Here is a 17,756-nt window from a genome sequence, read left to right as displayed (position 1 = left end):
TTTATTTATTTTTGGGACAGAGAGAGACAGAGCATGAACAGGGGAGGGGCAGAGAGAGAGGGAGACACAGAATCGGAAGCAGGCTCCAGGCTCTGAACCATCAGCCCAGAGCCTGATGCGGGGCTCGAATTCACGGACCGCAAGATCGTGACCTGAGCTGAAGTCGGACACTTAACCGACTAAGCCACCCAGGCGCCCCTCTTCTTTTTTACTTCAAAGATGATCCTTTTTTTTTTTTTTTTGAGTTTTATTTATTTATTTTGAGAGAGAGCGAGAGCGCGATCACGTGATTGGGGGAGGGGCAGAGAGAGAGGTAGAGAGAGAATACCAAGCAGGCTCCACACTGTCAACACAGAGCCTGATGTGGAGCTCAAACCCACGAAAATTGTAAGATCATGACCCAAGCTGAAATCAAGAGTCGGACACTTAACCAGCTGAGCCACCCAGGAACCCCAAAAGATGATCCTCTTGATGAACAACAGTTTTTGTGTATTTGGTTTGGTTGAGTTTTTAAAGTAAACCAGTAAAACTTTGTTCACCTTGGAGAGACTTCCCCTCAAGCTCCATTGTAATTGTGTCTTCCTCTTTGACTTTCCCCAATAGATAATCCAGCAGGCTGGCCAGGTTTGGTTTCCAGATTCTGCGTTTAAGACCTATCAGGCTATCAAGGACTTCAACCGCGAAGGGCTGCCTCTGATGGTCTTTGCCAACTGGAGAGGCTTCTCCGGTGGGATGAAAGGTGATTGGCTTGGCTCTGGGCTGGAGGGGCATAAACTGATCCCCAGAACCTCACAGCACAGAGGAGGGTTTATACTGGGCAGAGCCAATGGATTTCCTGACAACCATCACCCTAGGCTTTTGGGGGATCATACTTCCTCTGAAATATATCTTCTGAGTTGCAGCTTGAGTGGGAAAATTCTGGATGTTTTACAATTCCATACAAAATTTCAGAACCGTCTACTAGTGTTCTCTAGACGGGCTGCTGTTGTGGATTTAGCTTTCCCGGATGAATGATGACTGTTCTGATGGTCCTGGGGAAATGTGATTGTGCTAGTCTCTGTCCCTCTTTTCTGAGCACTTTTTGTTGATGTTATGCTCTAACACTCTATAATCACCAGGGTAGATACTGAAATTAGCCTTCACCAGAAGAAAATGAACAAATTCTGTACCAGAGGCTGTTCTTTGTGGTAATTTGTGGTGTATTTCATTCTTATCCAACAACAGCCCTGGGCCTATGGCTCCAGCATATTAGAACATTATTATACAGGCTCTGTTCTGTGCTATGGGAATCGCTTAGTGATCTCAGCAGCTAGTATCACCATTTACTGAGAATCCTCCCTGTGCACAGCTACTGTGGATTGTTCAGGAGAGCCAAAGGTAACACCTTCTACCTCTTACAGCAGCGAAGCTATCTCTCCAGTGGCCAGAGATTCATGGCCATGCTGAGGCCAGAGACTACATACCAGGAGGGGATGAGTACACTGATGAGTGTAACTTCATTCATGGGGGGAGGAGTCTGGGTTCTGTAGCAGTAGAATGAGTGAGGGGAACGGAAGGAGGGAGGGGTTGGCAATGCTGGAGTAGAGTGGTCAGAGATTTGGACATATCAAATGCGAAAGAATGAACCCGGAAATAGCTTAGCACAGGAGCATCTTTGGCTCTGAGGGAGGAAAAACCTGAGGAAGTTAGCCCTTTTATAGGTTATCAGCTGTGTATGGAGAGAGATTAGAGCTTTGTGCCAACAACTTTCCCTTCACCTGGCTAGGAAAAGCCCTGTACAGCCAGACTTCCCTGGCAAAGTATAGAAGACTAGTGTGGTTTTTCTTTTCTTTTTTTTCAGTTGTAAAGTTTCCCTTTGCCCATATTTGCTGGAAATCTACCACATTTTGCACTTTTCTTGGGGGAGACTTGGACTATACATTCAAATTAATGTTTTTATACTTTGATAGACTCTCAGGTGGATTTTGTGACAAAGATAATAAATCAGTGGAAATGCCGTGAAATACTGAAAGTGTAGGTTCAACAAGTCAATCCTGGACATTGTTATTGAGTTCCTACGTGCAAGGAACTATGCTAGCTGCTTCTGAGAAAACAAAACTGAGTCAGAAAGAGACACTGCCTCGGGGCGCCTGGGTGGCTCAGTCGGTTAAGCGTCTGACTTCGGCTCAGGTCATGATCTCACGGTCTGTGAGTTCGAGCCCCGCGTCGGGCTCTGTGCTGACAGCTCAGAGCCTGGAGCCCATTTCAGATTCTGTGTCTCCCTCTCTCTGACCCTCCCCCATTCATGCTCTGTCTCTCTCTCTCTCAAAAATAAAAACATTAAAAAAATTAAAAAAAAAAAAAAAAAAAGAAAGAGACACTGCCTCAAGGAGTCGAGAAAAATGTCTCAGGCAAAATGATAAAGCCACAAAGTATAAACAAAATACTACAGTGTTCAAAAGAGTATGATACTATGCTGAAGTGTTTTTCTCTGGGGGAGGAGCCTGAGACTCCTTTCATTCCTTTATATGAGGTTTATTTAGCATCCAGCTTCACTTTATACCACATTTCTTGGCTATACAATTTGCATTAAGACTTAGAGGAGAGAATGCAATGCCGGTACTCCTTAGTTCTCTCTCTTCCCGAGGGCCACTGAGAATTCACTCTTCCTGACCTTACTTAGGAGTACGTCAGCCTGGCTCTTTTGTCCTAAGGAGTTCAGAGTTCAACAGCTTACTGCTTGTAGGAAAAGCTTCAGTTCTACTGCATGTGGCTCAGGCCCAGGTTGGCTGCCAGCCCTGTAACAATAAAAGCAACAACAATTAGGAGTCATTGAGCTCCTTTCGCCAGAAACCGTGCTAACCATTTTATGTGCACTGTCTTACATAATCGTCACAACAAGCACTTCCGAGGGGTAGGCTGTAGTATTTATCTGCCTTTTACATAAATTGAGACTTAGGTTAAGTAAATTTCCCAAGATCATTTAGCTGAAGAATGACAGAGCTGGGAGAGGAACACAGATCTGTCTGACTTCCTCCAGCACAGTTGGCTGAGTTTAGAGCCTAGGACCAAACCAGGTCTACCAGAACATCCCCTGGAATAGATTGTGTAGGTTCCTGAGAAAGTTCTTAGCCACCTGCCTGTCTTCTGCTTTGATGTTGTCCTTGGTCACTGTGATAAGAAACTCCAAGTGGTCAGATAGGAGTTACTTTTTTTCATATTGCAGGAAAGTACATATAACATAATGTTTATCATTTTAACCATCTGTAAGTGTACTATTCAGTGGCATTAAATATATTCACATGTTATGTAACAATCAGCACTAAATATACCCCAAACCTTTTCATTATCCTTGACACAAATTCTGTACCCATTAAACAATAACTTCCCCCATCCGCCTCTCCCCCCTGCCTCTGGTCAAAAATGAGTTACTGGCCTGATACAGTCCAGGGCCCGTTCTGTCTTCAGAGTTTTGGTGCTGCTGTATCCATTATCACTTAAGATAAATAAGCTTTGGGGAAGATAGAGATCAGTGTAAATGTAGGAAGGGGAAGAACATTGCCTTTCATATTTACATACAGGTCAGGATGTTTTCTACATATTATCTCATGTAAAGGGACCTAAGCTGAGAGTCATTCCATATCCCTTGGGGAGATGTTTGCAGTTTTGGTTTCAATACTGGCTGGGGATTATGCAGGGAGGGAAAATAAACAATTATGCCATCCCTCAGTGCACACAAACACACAGCCAGGAGCCGACTGCACTGTGGGTAAAATGACTCCAAAATTGTGTGTAATGAGTAGGAAAAGATTAGAGACAGCTCTTGCTATGCTGAAAATTGACATTAGTGAAGAGAAAAAAAAACTCTTTACTAGTCAGCCTAGGAGGTCTAATTCGAGCAGTAAAAATATAAATAAATAAATAAAAGTATGTCAAGATGGTATTGGTGCTTTTTTTCCAATGAGTTCTATCTGGCCGGAAGGCTATTCAGCATAATGCAAAATTAAATTATAAAAACTGGCTGAATATTTAGATGGAAGAGCCATTTGGAAGCAGTTTATTTAGGCGAACCGGCAATGACCCACAACAGGGAGACATCAAGCGTGAAATTTACTAGAAATTAGCACCAGGGTCCCAGCCTCAGCATGAATAGCTTGATAGGATGCAAATCCCAGTGATATTAAGCTGCCTCACTGCTGGTGCTACAGGGTCACTCTCAGTTGGCTTTTCATGTTATACTTATTATTTTTTCCTGGGACAGGTTATAAATAACAATAAAAAAACATTTATTGAAAACTTTAACCGGAATGAAAGTCTATTTTAAAGTCTCTGATTACTTGGATGTTGAAAGACTGTGTCAGCCGGCCATAATGAACTGACATTATGTGTATGCAGCTTGTGTATGCCTAATGTTTACCTTCAGCTTCTAACAGATAATCTCGCCCCAAGCCAATAAGATCTGTTCCAGTTTCAAGAGTATGGAGCACTGTGGAAACACCCTACCACCCTGCTCCCTTGTTTGGTACTTGTGGCTGCCACAGTTTATCCATGTTGTATAACAATGAAGGCCCCGGGCAGGGTTGGTGCTTGGTTGCTGAGAACGCACCAGAAAGGCTCTGTGATTGTATGCAGATGTGCTTTGCTCACAGTGCTTAGAAAGTACCAAGCCCCCGCCTCTCCACTGAAGAACCTATCAGTATTGTCCATTCTTAGTTGCTTTTCCCTTGGCCTGAGAATTGACAGTCAGCATATGCATAGCTTTACAATTCCCTAGACTGATTTCTCACCTAAAGCCTTGGGAATACACTCTCCCCTGCTACACTTGGCTGTACTTTTGCTCTGTCTCAAATAGGAAGAGATTTCACACAAGTATGTATCAGACTATGGCCACACGCTTCAGCGTGCCCTTCAGAATGTACGGTTTGGGGCTGCTGTGGTTGAGTGGGAGCGTGTTGTTTGTAGAGTTTGTTTTGTGTGTGTCAGTTTATATTTTAATAGCCTTTTGTTGTTTTTTGGGTGTTCTGATGGTTGGATTGTGGGTTTGTTGGTGTTCCAGGTTAGATGGAGGCATTGTTTTTGGTCCTGAGCCTGTCAGCTTTAATGAAGCCTGGGGCCCCTTTTCTACTCCCAGTCATGGGGCCTGAAGGTAATTTCTTGGCAGTCAGATCCAAGCCCTTCACATAGCTGTATAGTGTCATCAATACAATTTCTTACTTTTCTGAACATACAAAAAGTCCAGGCAAAATTTAAAAATATTCAGTCATTTTATTTCAGTCTCTTTTCTGGTTTTTGTTTTACTCAGCCATTGTATCAGATGCTAGAAAGCAGCCTTGGGCTCCTGCTCTTTCCTTCCAGTAAGAATGAGGTCACAGAAAGTGGACTTCAAGAATCAAAAAGATCTGGGTTCGAGTCTCATACTCTGCCACTTATTCACTTATTTAACTAAGCCTCAGTTTACTCACATATAACTTAGGTTAGAAGAACATGGTTTTCTGATAATTAAGTGATTCATTTGTGTGTGTGTATGAAATCATGCTGCCTGATATGCAGTAAACTAGCCATGATGATGAAAAAGAGGGACTAAAGTTCATTTCAGAAAGTAAAACATGCACACTCAGCTTCATCCCAAACTACTTGCATATATGAACTTGAGGGTATCTTTTTAAATGTTTTTTTTAAATTATGTTTTATTTTTGAGAGAGAGAAAGAGACAGAGACAGAGTGTGAGCACAGGAGGGGCAGAATCCAAAGCAGGCTCTAGGTTCCAAGCTGTCAGCACAGAGCCCAGTGCGGGGCTCAAACTCACGAACTGTGAGATCATGACCTGAGCCGAAGTCAGATGCTCAATCGACTGAGCCACCCAGGCATCCCATATGAACTTGAGTTTAAAAAATTAAATAAATGGGCGTGCATTTTAAATAAAGTCCTTTCAAGGGGCTGGGTCTGTTAATCATAGATAGTACAGACAGATTTTGATGTGGGTGTATCTTTAAGAAACAGAAGTGAGTGAGAAGGCTGGACACTATCTTCGTTTACTTCTAACTTACTTTTTCCTCTTTCTTTTGTGTGCTTTTTTTCTATTTTACTTTCTCCTTCTATCCATGTCTTCCATTTCTTCTCTGTGCATGACACCACTGAGGGCTACTCCTTTCTGTTACTTGTTCTGAGGCTGAGACTACTCTTGGCAGCACTGAAAAATGTACTGCTAATTACACAATTATTTTATTATGTAGCACTGGTTGAAATATCCACTAAAGAATTAATTTAGTTAAAATAATTTGAACTGAGCAATTATTTTCATAACCACAGAATTAGCGTAAAGCGCTTAAAGTCCTTTATTCCCTGCTCTTCATACAGCAGTTGTGTAATTAGCAGTAAATTTTTTTGGTCTTTGCTTTCCTCCCAAAGGGATAAATGTCTTTGCTCTGATCATATATACAGAGTATATGACCATACACATTCCTCATAGGGTAGGGAGTTTTTCCCGGAGCAACTTCTAAATTTCTGGAGTTTCTGAAGTCTTCACAGAGCAGCCAGGTTGGGCAGTGGAGAGAGGCATATACTTTGCAGTTAACTGTGCTCACTGATGGTTTGTATAGAGAGAGCCATTTTTACTTTGGAGAAGGTGGCAGTTTAATTTGCCAGTAACTACAATGAAAGCAATTTCTATTTGGATTTGCTCTTAACTTTCTGAAAAATGCTTTTTTGCTCTGGATTTCCAGAATTGATTTATTCCAAATTGAGATCCTTGCTTTGATAGGAAAGTTTGAACTCAGTTGAACCTGTTATTTGGTGTTTAGAAAGGATCCATTGAGGTTCCGCTGAAGTGCTCATTAAACATCTGGAATCATAAACCTAAGACTTTAGACATGCACAGACTTCAGTGAGCTGGGAAATGGGAAGAAGTCCATAAATTGTTGGGAAATAAATAATAACTGATCCTACTTTCCAAGGACTCTATTTATGCACCAGGGTGCCTTTTCTTCAGGTTGCTCCTAGCCTTGTGGGGGATTACAAAGTGTACTCTTTAGCAAAATGAAGAGGTAGCTCTTCTTTTTGTGTGGCTGTGTGATGTTTCCAGTAAATACGTATGCATTTTAAATGTTTTCTCATATTGATGCCCTGGTAAAAATGGAACTGTTAAAGAATTAACTTGTTTTTCTTTCTCATTATGTTCTTTCCAAAGTGTGTATGTGCTCACCCATTCATTCAGCAGATACTTACTCTAAGCACTAACTATGTTCCAGGCACTGGACAAGACACTGGGGATACCAAGAGCAAAGATGCCATTTTGAAGATTAAAAATTTTGAAGGCTCCATTTCCATTAGCTATACATTTTAAGAGCTTATCATATTCTAAGTATCATGAAGAGACTTGAAAAGAGCTTGAATAGTTCCTTCCTTCAGAAAACTTAATGTAGTGAGAGAGATCACATATTGACATGAAAAATACTCAGTGTCTGTAGAGCAAGTGAGAATTAATATAATGAAACCAGAATCTGGCAATTCAGAAAGGCTATAAAATGGATATGCAATCCATAGGGCTTGCACACTGTCTTGTGAAAGACAGTGCACTTCTCTTGTGTTTTTGAAGATCCTGTAGAGTCTTGTATAGCATTACAGGTGGAAATCCCCATCCTTTCAATTTTCAGGGTGGCCAGACAGGACCTAGGGTGGCTGAACCCCCAGACCTGTCACCTCTGATCTGAGCAGCCTCCTCATGGAGGCACAGCTCACGATATAAATATTGTTTTCTGTGTATACCATGATGTGAACGATGTTTGGAAGCATTGTTTCGTGATTTCTGATTTGTCTCCTCTATAGATATGTACGACCAGGTGCTGAAGTTTGGTGCTTACATCGTGGATAGCTTACGGGAGTGCTCCCAGCCTGTGCTGGTTTACATTCCTCCTCAAGCTGAGCTCCGGGGTGGCTCCTGGGTTGTGATTGACCCCACCATCAACCCCCGGCACATGGAGATGTATGCTGACCGAGAAAGCAGGTAGCATTTCTTCTTTTTTTCCATTCACTGCCTCTGAAGGTCCTCTAGCTGTTGGTTTCCTCCTGGAGAACATTATAACCAGAGAACTTTATTTGAATCTCTATTTCCAGAGGGTTACAAGGTCAGAAAAATAGATTTCCTAAATAGTGTCTGCTGGGATGAGAAAGAAAGGAGGTGGGGCTCAGGCTTTCCCAGTGTGGTCCCCCACCCCAGATTCTTTTACCAAGAAGTCCTCTATCCCACATATCCCCAGACTCAGAGAGATTGTCTCCTCTGTTTGTGTTTCAGATAGGCCTATTACTCTCTCTTTCTTAGATATGGGGCAGATGGAACTGAAAGCAAGTTGGTGTAGAAGGACTAAATTGTTAGTCTGGAGTTCTGAAGGCTTAACTGACTGGCGAGCAACTTGAAGTAGTTTTACTCTTCCTGAACTGCTTGTCTGTGGAACAAGCTGGTCGTCACTGAGGTGTACCATAGCACCTGCCTTCTGTGATTCCAAACCGAAGCTGCTCCCTCAGAGTCCAGTGTCGCACTCTGGCACTCTAGGACACTTGGAGAACAGTGTTTACAGCATCCAAAGGACTGCAAAAGAAAAAGTCCCAGACCTTTGTCAAGAGGTGGTCCTTGAAACGACTTAAGTAAAACAGACCACATCCAGCTTCCTTTCACAATCAGTTTTCAGCCCTTTCCAAAATAGGGAAATTTCACATTGTATTTCTTTGACATTTTCCGTGCCACTTCCTGCATCTGATCATTTTACTTGAATACCTGCTTCTCTGTTTCTGCAAAAATTTTAGCCTCCTGCTTCAAATGCTGCTTGGGAGAGTCCAGTAGTTTTATCAAATCACTCAGCTAGCAGTCTACACCCAGGGATTTATTATTTTTAAATCCAAATCTAGCCCCTGATCTGATACCAGATCACAGACAGTTCCTCTGCAGACTGTGGAGCAAGACCACCGGGTTTCAGATGCAGCTCTGTCACTTGTTAGGCTCGGACAAGTCTCTTAACGCCCTGTACCTTAGTTTCCTCATCTGTAAAATGGGAGATAATAGTAACTTCCCTCATAGAGGGTGTAGACTGGGTATAGGACTGCTGTGAAGATTCATGTGTAAGCACTTGGAACAGTGCCATGTATGTACTAAGTAGTAGCTGTAATTTTTTTCAATCGAAAAGCTTTTTTTTTTTTTAAGTTGTATAGGGTAACGTTCCTAGTAATAGAACAAAATTAGTATGCACTAGTAATAACCCTGAGACCTCTCCATAGCAGTAGGCAGAATGTTTTCTTTCCTGCTTGGCCCAGCCCAGTGTGTCATCCTGCCAGCAGACTAACAGCTGTGCGTGGGACCGATCAGCATCGACCTCTCATCGCACAGCCTAAGTGCTGGAGGCTGGTCCCCTGCCACGGTGCCTACATCATCTTTTTTTTTTTCTTCCCCCTCCTGGAAAATAATGTGATTCCTGCTACCCTTATCGGCTGTAGATGGTGGAATCTATATTCCTCTTTTGAGATGGAAGTAGACTGGTGTGGTAATGAGAATTATTTTAATTGCTTTTTGCCAGGCTTTTCTCACAACCCACTTAGACACTTTTTGATGCCTGCCTCTCCCTGGGGTTACTCCTGTGAGCCATGGGTGGCCAAAACCATAATGAAGCTATTTCCTGGTCTGCAAATCGTAACCAGCCTCTTTCAGTTGTCTCCTTCCTTTAAAGTGCCTCTATTTCTGTTTTGTTTTCTTTCTCTCTGATCCAGGGGATCAGTTCTGGAGCCAGAAGGGACAGTAGAAATCAAATTCCGCAGAAAAGATCTGGTGAAAACCATGCGTCGGGTGGACCCAGTCTACATTCGCTTGGCTGAACGATTGGGTATGTCTGCTTGTCCTCCTGGCAAATCAATGAGCCATTCAGCTGATTTGTAATGAGTGCATTCATAGGCCAAGGGAGGAGGCACTGAAGCATTTGATCAAATTCATGATAATCTTTATTTACTGTCCTCTATATGGTAAGAGCCCTGGTAGAATGAAATAGTGTATGTAATAGGAGGGAAAGTAGGACCTAAAAAAGCAAAAGTCACCCAAGTTTTCTTCTGATATTTTCTTATAATTCACACAGTCCATCTTTCTGGCCTTGTGGATGATATCCTCATAAAGAACAATTAGCTGGAAGTTGCTGTTGGGGGGCAGGCTAATCAGGCAGAGAATATGCTTAAAAGTCCTCAAAAGTCTTAAGAGTTCTGTTTCTGGTTGTCTCTTTGGACATTTCTGAGGAATGTGAGTCGATGTCATGGGACAGAGAAGCTGGAGACCTACCCAGGTGGAGTTCCAGGGCCATCTCGAGCTAGAGAAACACAAGTAAAGACTACGCACAGCCCTGGGAACATTTGTGCGCACTACTCTGTTGCTCATTTGTTTTTGGAGCTTTGGAAGGGCTGCAGCTTGCACATAGGACTAAACTGTGGGAGCCCTGTGTCAAGTCCAGAGACTGAAATGCATTTCAGGTTCTTCTAAAGCACTGATTATCTGCCTAGACCTCCCATCAAGCCCCTCACTAGGTTAGTGAAGATAAATGCTTGGAGTCCTTTTGTTAGTTTGTTTTGGTTTTGTTTTTCTAGGAACAGAGTGACTGTCTTTAAAAGGTAATGAAATCCGTGAATGGAAGGCATAAAAAGGAGAGGTGCTAGTTCATTTATGTTTCAAATAGTAATTTAATTAATAAAGTACCATTTGTGGACCCTTTATATGCTCACTATCTAGAGACACAAAAACTTCTGAGTGTTTGCCTGCACTCTAGAAGACCGCACATCCTGGCAGTTTGGAGCCCTGAGCCAGGTTGCCTGCCAGACACGGTGACTTGGGTTATAATAAACCCTGTGTGCCTCCCATTGTTTGCCATTAGGTAACAACCACCAATAAGTCTAACCCATCTCAGCCTGATCCCTTTATGGGAAGTGCACACATACAACAAGAATTGGCAAAGCTGTTTCTAAAATCTATTGCCAACCAGAATTGTTGAGGTGGTTTTTTTCTGTCTCTTCTCCAAACAGGATAATTACTTCTGACCAACCCCATACACTTTAATTAAAGTAACTGCAGCTCAAGAGCAAGTTCCTCACAACTGTATATAGTGAGAGCTCTAAAAGCTTCAGCCACTGATAAGCATCTTACTTAGATGGCTCATAATTGCTCCCAGCATCAGGCAGTCGTTCTGCTGTTTTTACCACTAATTCTGTACAAAGCAGCAATGCCACAATTGCAGGACACAGTGAATTGCGTAATTTTCTCTCTCTCTCTTTTTTTCTTTTTTTCTTCTTTTTTTTTTTTTTTTTTTTTTTTTTCCTTTTTTCTTTTTTGCTGGTTTTCTTTCTGGCCAATTTAAAATTTGTCAAAGTCGGTCTTCTTCTGGATCACTGCCCTTTGATATTTCGCGCACTCCATTTGCCACAAACAAGCCGCAGGGCCGCAGTTCATGCTGACTCTAGCAGAAGCAGAGAGAGCTCCATTTATCTTACACTGCCTGCTGAATTCCTACTCATTAACTGGGGGTTCACTGCCTCTTTTTAACCCCCCAATGGCTGTTATCATCCCTTCAGAGTAACTGGGTGGTAGGAAGAGGGATCCTCTCTGACATCTGTTTGCAGAGCAACCGGATGGTGAGGGGTGTGGGGCCAAAGCTTCTTTCTCTTGAAGGAAAGTGATATCGCTCCCACCTTCACCCAGCACCTTTTAACTTTTGAAATACAGGAAGGGGAGAGGGAGGAGATTTCCAAGTGATGGCCATTTAATCATTTGTTACAAATCATCTCATTATCAATTTCCTCTCTGCATTGAAGAAAACCATATTTATTTAACCTTGACCAAAATGGCATTGGAGAAAGAATCCTTAGTCTGCTAAATGTGAAGCAGCTCTGGCCCAGGGCAGGTCAGGAACATGAGAGTAGGTCTAAAATAAAAATAGTCATGTATAAGCCTCAGGTTGCTTGTAGGTAAATTGTTTCACTTCTCTGAACATTAGTTTCTTCATCTAGAAAGTGGGGATAATGCCCCAACCTAGCCACTGTGAAGATCAGATGAATGTGCATTCACTTTGAATCTGCGAAGCATTTTTCAGACATAGGGTTTGGCATCATTTCCTGCCTTAATTATCAGAAGAAGGAGACAGCCATGTTTGCTATCTCTGTGGCATAGGTCTACTTCTGTAGCAAGTGGTATAGGAAAGGAAATACGAAAGAAGTAGAAAAAGTGGTCTTGTCCCTTAAGCGATTTAAGTTTTTCAGGGAGATCATACATACCCAGGTGTAGGTGTATTTGTGAGGTCACAGGCCAGCAAAGATGTAACAGAACATGCCATGAACTCCACTCCTTTCGGGTTCACGTAGGCTTTTGGCTCTTTTTCTCTATGCCTAGAATCAAAAACTGACAAAATACTTTCACACAAAGTGGGTGCAAATGACCTCATTTTCCAGATTGAGAGATTAAGGCAAAAAGAAGACTTCAATAAATCATCCAAGATACAAAATAAACGTATATCAGCACCCAGAATGGAATTCTGGTTCCCACTGTTCTGCATTTCTCAGGATTTCCTCAGCTGAATACTGAGCGTGATCAAAATTAAACAGGAATTCTTTCCCTTTGTTATCTAAAGCCAATTCCACTGAGAAAAATCTGATTTAGGAGAAAGCCTGTAGAGGTGGATGTTACCTTATGTTCCCAATCTCTTCCCAGATTGGCCTCTGCACTGGGGAGTACACTGTCAGATCACTTAGAGCACAACTGATTTGACTGTGTTCAAAAACATAATTACTATTTATTCTCTAAGGATAATGAGTAATATTTAATTTCTGAACAGCTAACTTTGTCTGTTTCATATTTTTTATTTTTAAAAATTGACCTTTCATCATTTTATATACTTTGGGTAGAAGGTGGTGAATTCCTGGTTTGTAGTTCTGTGATTATCATAGCATATGAAAATAGTACATACCTTGGTTCCCGGTGGAGGTAAAGAGAGAAAGAAATGTGATATAAACCCAAATACCATAGTCTGGAGTCTCAGAACAGGCTTGGTAGAGTCCATGCAGGAAGGATAACTATACTACCAGCCTGGTTGCCTTATGGAAATTTGCTTCCTTCTCTGGAAATAGAGCCCCAGCCTCCATGGCCTCTTTGTGTCTCTCTGACATCCTTCTACCTCCTCAGAGAGCTAGGACCAGGGAGTGGTGTGGGATAGGATGGTCTTCCTAGCCTGGCCTCTTGACACCGGAACCTAAGATTTTCTCCTGGATCCTTACCCTTACAAATCAATTGAGAGAGACAGTCCAGGTGTGAAGCAGTCATGTGTTCCCCACTGCCCTCTCCCTCAACACAAATAGTCTCTAGGCAAAGGAGCCACTTAGTGAAACTTTATCCTGCTCCAGGCTCACATTTTGAATGTGGCCCTGTTCCCGGGCAGCCTGCCAGGCAGCACCTTGGTGGTGCCCACACAGCACGCCCTGAGAGTGCCGGTCTGACACAGGCAGAGGCCACTCCAGCTGAGCACTGCAGCTGGCCTGCCCCTGGCCCTTCCACCAGCATACCTTCTGCCCAGGGCACCCCAGGTGCAGAGGGAGTACTAGGGCTTGCACATGTCTGTAGACATCTTCCAGAATGCCTTCCCCCCAAGCCTTCTCTTTTAGCAGCCAGATGACAAGAAAAGGACACTTCCTTGGGTTAAGGGGATTCAGGGTTATTAAGCTGGTCTTCTGGCAGGAGTGATCGAAGTATCTGAGCTGTGTGTGCTTTTCCATCTCTTGTGTCCATCTTCAAGATGTTGTAAGCTGAAAAGAGCTGGAATTGCTTGTGTGGGTCAGAAAGCAGCATCCTTACCTGGAAAGTTGAAAAGGAAAGAAGTTCTGATACCAGTGCCTGGGATGTGGCCACTTGCCCTGTCATCTGTGGTACACATGGAGCATCCTCACTGGCACCGTGGCTATTCAAGCACTGGTCTCTGGTAGGCAGGCCCACGAGGAGAGATTATGGCATGGTGCCTCTTCCCTTAGTTAGCAGCCGCTTACAACCCACTTCATCACACTGATTCAGGAGCATTTTGGTTTGATGCAATTTGGTTCAATAGTGACAGCATTTTCTGGGAAGGAGAAGCAGTTGTTTTGATCTGATCTATTAATCTGATTGTATTTATAAAAGCACTTGGGCTTGCCTCTTCCTAGGAAACAGTGATTCACAGTTCTGTCAGGCAGAGAGACCAGGCTGGCATTTTGTTGGACTGAACCTAAGCTTCTGCCTGCCTGCAGGCTGTTGTCAGAATATGTCTGAGAGGCACTGTTCCCACCTGGTCCTAGCTGACCCAGAGCCCTGTCCCTGGTAGATTCAGGGGAGCAACAAAGGAAAGGAAAACTGTAAAGACTTTGAGACTTACTGCCACGAGAATTCAGAGAATTCTGTGCGGCTTCCTGACTCTTTTGTGTGGACTGTTTGCATGGGGGGCACGGGGGACAGGGCTGCAGGGGGAATAATAGATTCTTTTATTCCTATTTGGAAATCTCTGGGTTTACTATAATGATTTTTAAAAATATGAACAGCAGAGCACTAACACCATTGCAAGGAACCTAGGGTTAAACATCCCTGAGAGGATCGCTATTAAAATCAATATGCAAATGCAGCTGTATTTAGATAGGTATGGCCCCCTTTGAAGAAAAGCAGATATATGAAAATGGGATTTTAAAAAAACTAGATACATTGGGAGAAATTATTCCCATTACAAAAGGATTATTTGCTTTACCAAAGGATTCACTGCAGGGTTCCTTCTAAATAGCTCCCTTAAGGCATTTAAAACAGGATCTGATTTACGCAGTTTTTCAAGAATGCTTTTGTGTAAAGAAAGGCACACCTGTGATGGATACAGAAGTAGTTTTGCAAGGTTTTTTTTTTTTTCCCCACCCTATCTTACTATCTTTATAGAGAAATTTCTTTCAACATTGAAAATGTGATTACACAGATCTTTTAAACAGCTACTTATGTTTGTACTTCTGAATCTTAATAAGATTCCAGTCTTTTTTATGCTGATTTTTCAGTCTCAAGGTTGAGGTACGGGTGTGTGTTCTTATATCTGAGATATTCTGGAGCTGAGTGAGGGAGGGTGGTCTAGTCCTTTTCTTTAGTTTCATAAGTATTTAACCAATCAAAGCAAATTGCTTTCTTAGGAGAGGAAGAAGGGCCCATAAAAGTTGAAATTGGGTTTAAATTTACATAAAGCTTCTTAGTATAACTAAAAAAATAAAAAAAACACTTTAATATCACATTCTTTTATAAAACATTTTCCTTTTTTGCCAGCTTAGGGTTGTTGTTACATAAACGAGAAACTGAGCACAGAAAAGAGATTTCTGCAAGGTCACCTAGTGCCTTTAGCTGAGCAGAGAATTTTCAGCCTACCAGTATGATTTTCATTCTAAGCTTTGAAGGTCTCACCCCTCCCCCCAAATCCTACACCATAAGATGTGATCTGCTCGTCCATAGGGTAAGGCTCACCTCCTCCTGCCCTCCTTCAGTGTCATGGCTGGGTAAAAAAACACCTCCTGCTGCAGAAATCAGCTCTCTCCTCAGAAGCTTCTCTTCAGCTTTGACCCCATGGAGGAGAGATGTGGCTTTTCATTATGTCCTGGCCCCAGGAACACCTGACAGGCTGCTGCCCTGTGGGCACTTGTGGGTCAATTTAACTTGTTTCATTTAAAGGGCATTGGCTCTATATCGCTTCTCAGCCTTTTGGCTAAGATCAAGTATAGTATCTGTTCCTATCAGTTTAATATCTGATATGTCCTCTATCCGAGGACAATATATTAAATGGATTTTTGGAATTAGGAGATGGAATAGAAGCTTGCTCCATCCACCCCACTCGTCGATCTGGTATTGCGATACTTCCAGGAACTGTGCACCTGCTTTGGGGGAAATTTTAAAAATAAAAACTAAATTTAAAAAGAGCATGGGCTCTGAAGCCAGACTACTATCTAAGCCTGAATCCCAGCTCCATGGTTTCCTAGCTTTGCAGCCTTGGGCAAGTTACTTCACTTTTTTGTGCCTCCATGTCTTCATCTGTAAGGTAGCCATCTTTTAGGGTATTTGCAAGGATTAAATGAGATGAAAAGTACTTAAACAATTCTAGCACATAGTAACATCTCAGTAGCGTTAGCTCTTCTTATTGGATCAGAATAGTACAGACTAGTAGTACTCTTCTGTATTTAGTTCTTTACATTGAAATATTTTTTAACTCTTATAGTTATCCAAACTTATGGTGGATTTTTAGGATTTCATGGGGACTTTTTATTTTGGGAAGAAAGAGACGAGAGTAACCTACCTTTCTTCTCCCATTTCAGCCTTTCCCTAAAGTAGGATTCTAGAAAAGAATGACTTTCCTCCCTGTAGCATATTCTTAAACACACTCACACACGCACACAACGACTTGCTTTCCTAAAAACCCTGAGGCCCTGCAATCTGGCTAGAAAAGAAAGAAAACCATTCCAAGATATTTAATTGTACAGGGAGCTTACAGGATTGATCGAGAGCTTAGCTTTTTACAATAGTCCAGTGAATAAGAAATGCTCCTGACAAACGATCAATGATAGGATAATCACTCTTTATCCCCCTCCTCATTCTTACCTTCTTTCTTTCAGGAGAACAGGGTTCAGAAGTCAAAAATCTTTATAGACGCCGCTTTTAAATTAAGCAGAAAATAGACATTGACATATTTGTTAATCTCCCCTAAATCATTACTAGGGCTGGCTGCTTTGCTGTACAAGGAGAGAGGGGCCCTCCATGTGCTACACAAGGGTCTAACTAGCTTAAAAGCAGCCTTTTATTTTTAGAAAATAAAATGTAGCAAACCTTTTCTCCCCCCCACCCCCACTTAAGGCACACAAGTCCTTGACTTTCTCATGTGCATTTTAAAGTACATACATCCTCTACTTCTGTCTTTTCCTTGCTTTGATGCTTTTTTGAGGTAGGTCTTGAACTGCAATCAGAGGCATTACTAAAGGAATCAAACAAGGCAACCTTTGGGGGAATGTTCTGTGATCTTCCTAGTCTCAGGAGGGCCAGATCATTGCAGGTGTTTATTTCATTATTCTTTTAAAGCTCTGGAATAGCTTGACTGGGTAGACAAGACCTTTGTTAGTTCAGGAGCCAGCCTTCTCTGTCCCTCCAGCTTGGTAAAGCCAAGGCCTTGTTTCCAGAATGCTGTGCTCCAAGCCTGGAAGTCCTCTGCCTCTGTACGCAGTGCTGAGCTGTGTGCTCTTAACACTTTTTTAACACAGTGAAACAAACTCTTCAGCTAATTGCAATTCTGTCGCCATTGGTATCATTTCATGTGGAAGAACACAAGCTTTGAAGGTAGCCAGACCCAAGTGTAAATCCTGACTTTGCTACTTAAGAGCTAGATACCACTGGACAAATACCTTTACATTTCAGAGCTTTGGTTTTCTCATTTGTAAAATAGATGCCCTGTCTATAAGGTTGGGTTGTTTTAAGGATTAGAGATGATGTATATGAAGCAACTTGGAAAGCACTCAGCGACATTAAGGCCTGCCGCTTGGCAGCAGTGTTAACAGCTGACCAGACCTAGGTCTGAATTGTGCATGGTGAGTTATGAGCTATGTGATCCTGAAAGCATTAAGTGTGGTGCCTGGCACATAGTAACTGCGCAGTAAATGTATGTATATGGTACAGACATGCACATATATGTACATGTACAGATATACACATATAAAAGCACAGTGTTGGTTGTTTAGCCAGATGG

The 17,756-nt window shown here is 42.3% G+C and overlaps 1 protein-coding gene and 1 non-coding gene across 10 annotated transcripts in view; both read left to right on the top strand.

Moving 5' to 3' along the window:
• The window catches only part of ACACA (acetyl-CoA carboxylase alpha), a 277,035-nt gene that overhangs the window by 242,700 nt on the left and 16,579 nt on the right, over positions 1–17,756 (top strand). For all 9 annotated transcript variants that reach the window (XM_049636543.1, XM_049636545.1, XM_049636544.1 and 6 more), the window contains 3 exons: positions 604–739; positions 7,804–7,981; positions 9,733–9,845. In XM_049636543.1, coding sequence (XP_049492500.1) covers positions 604–739; positions 7,804–7,981; positions 9,733–9,845 — 427 coding nt within the window. The remainder of the gene's footprint in view (positions 1–603; positions 740–7,803; positions 7,982–9,732; positions 9,846–17,756) is intronic.
• LOC125927737 (U2 spliceosomal RNA) lies at positions 15,715–15,905 on the top strand. Its single transcript, XR_007459424.1, has one exon. It is a non-coding gene; the product is annotated as a U2 spliceosomal RNA (small nuclear RNA).

The sequence above is a fragment of the Panthera uncia genome, chromosome E1 (assembly GCF_023721935.1).
Source record: "Panthera uncia isolate 11264 chromosome E1, Puncia_PCG_1.0, whole genome shotgun sequence".
Classification (NCBI taxonomy): domain Eukaryota; kingdom Metazoa; phylum Chordata; class Mammalia; order Carnivora; family Felidae; genus Panthera; species Panthera uncia.
Note: the sequence above shows the minus strand (reverse complement) of the source record. Positions and strands in the feature narration are given on the sequence as shown.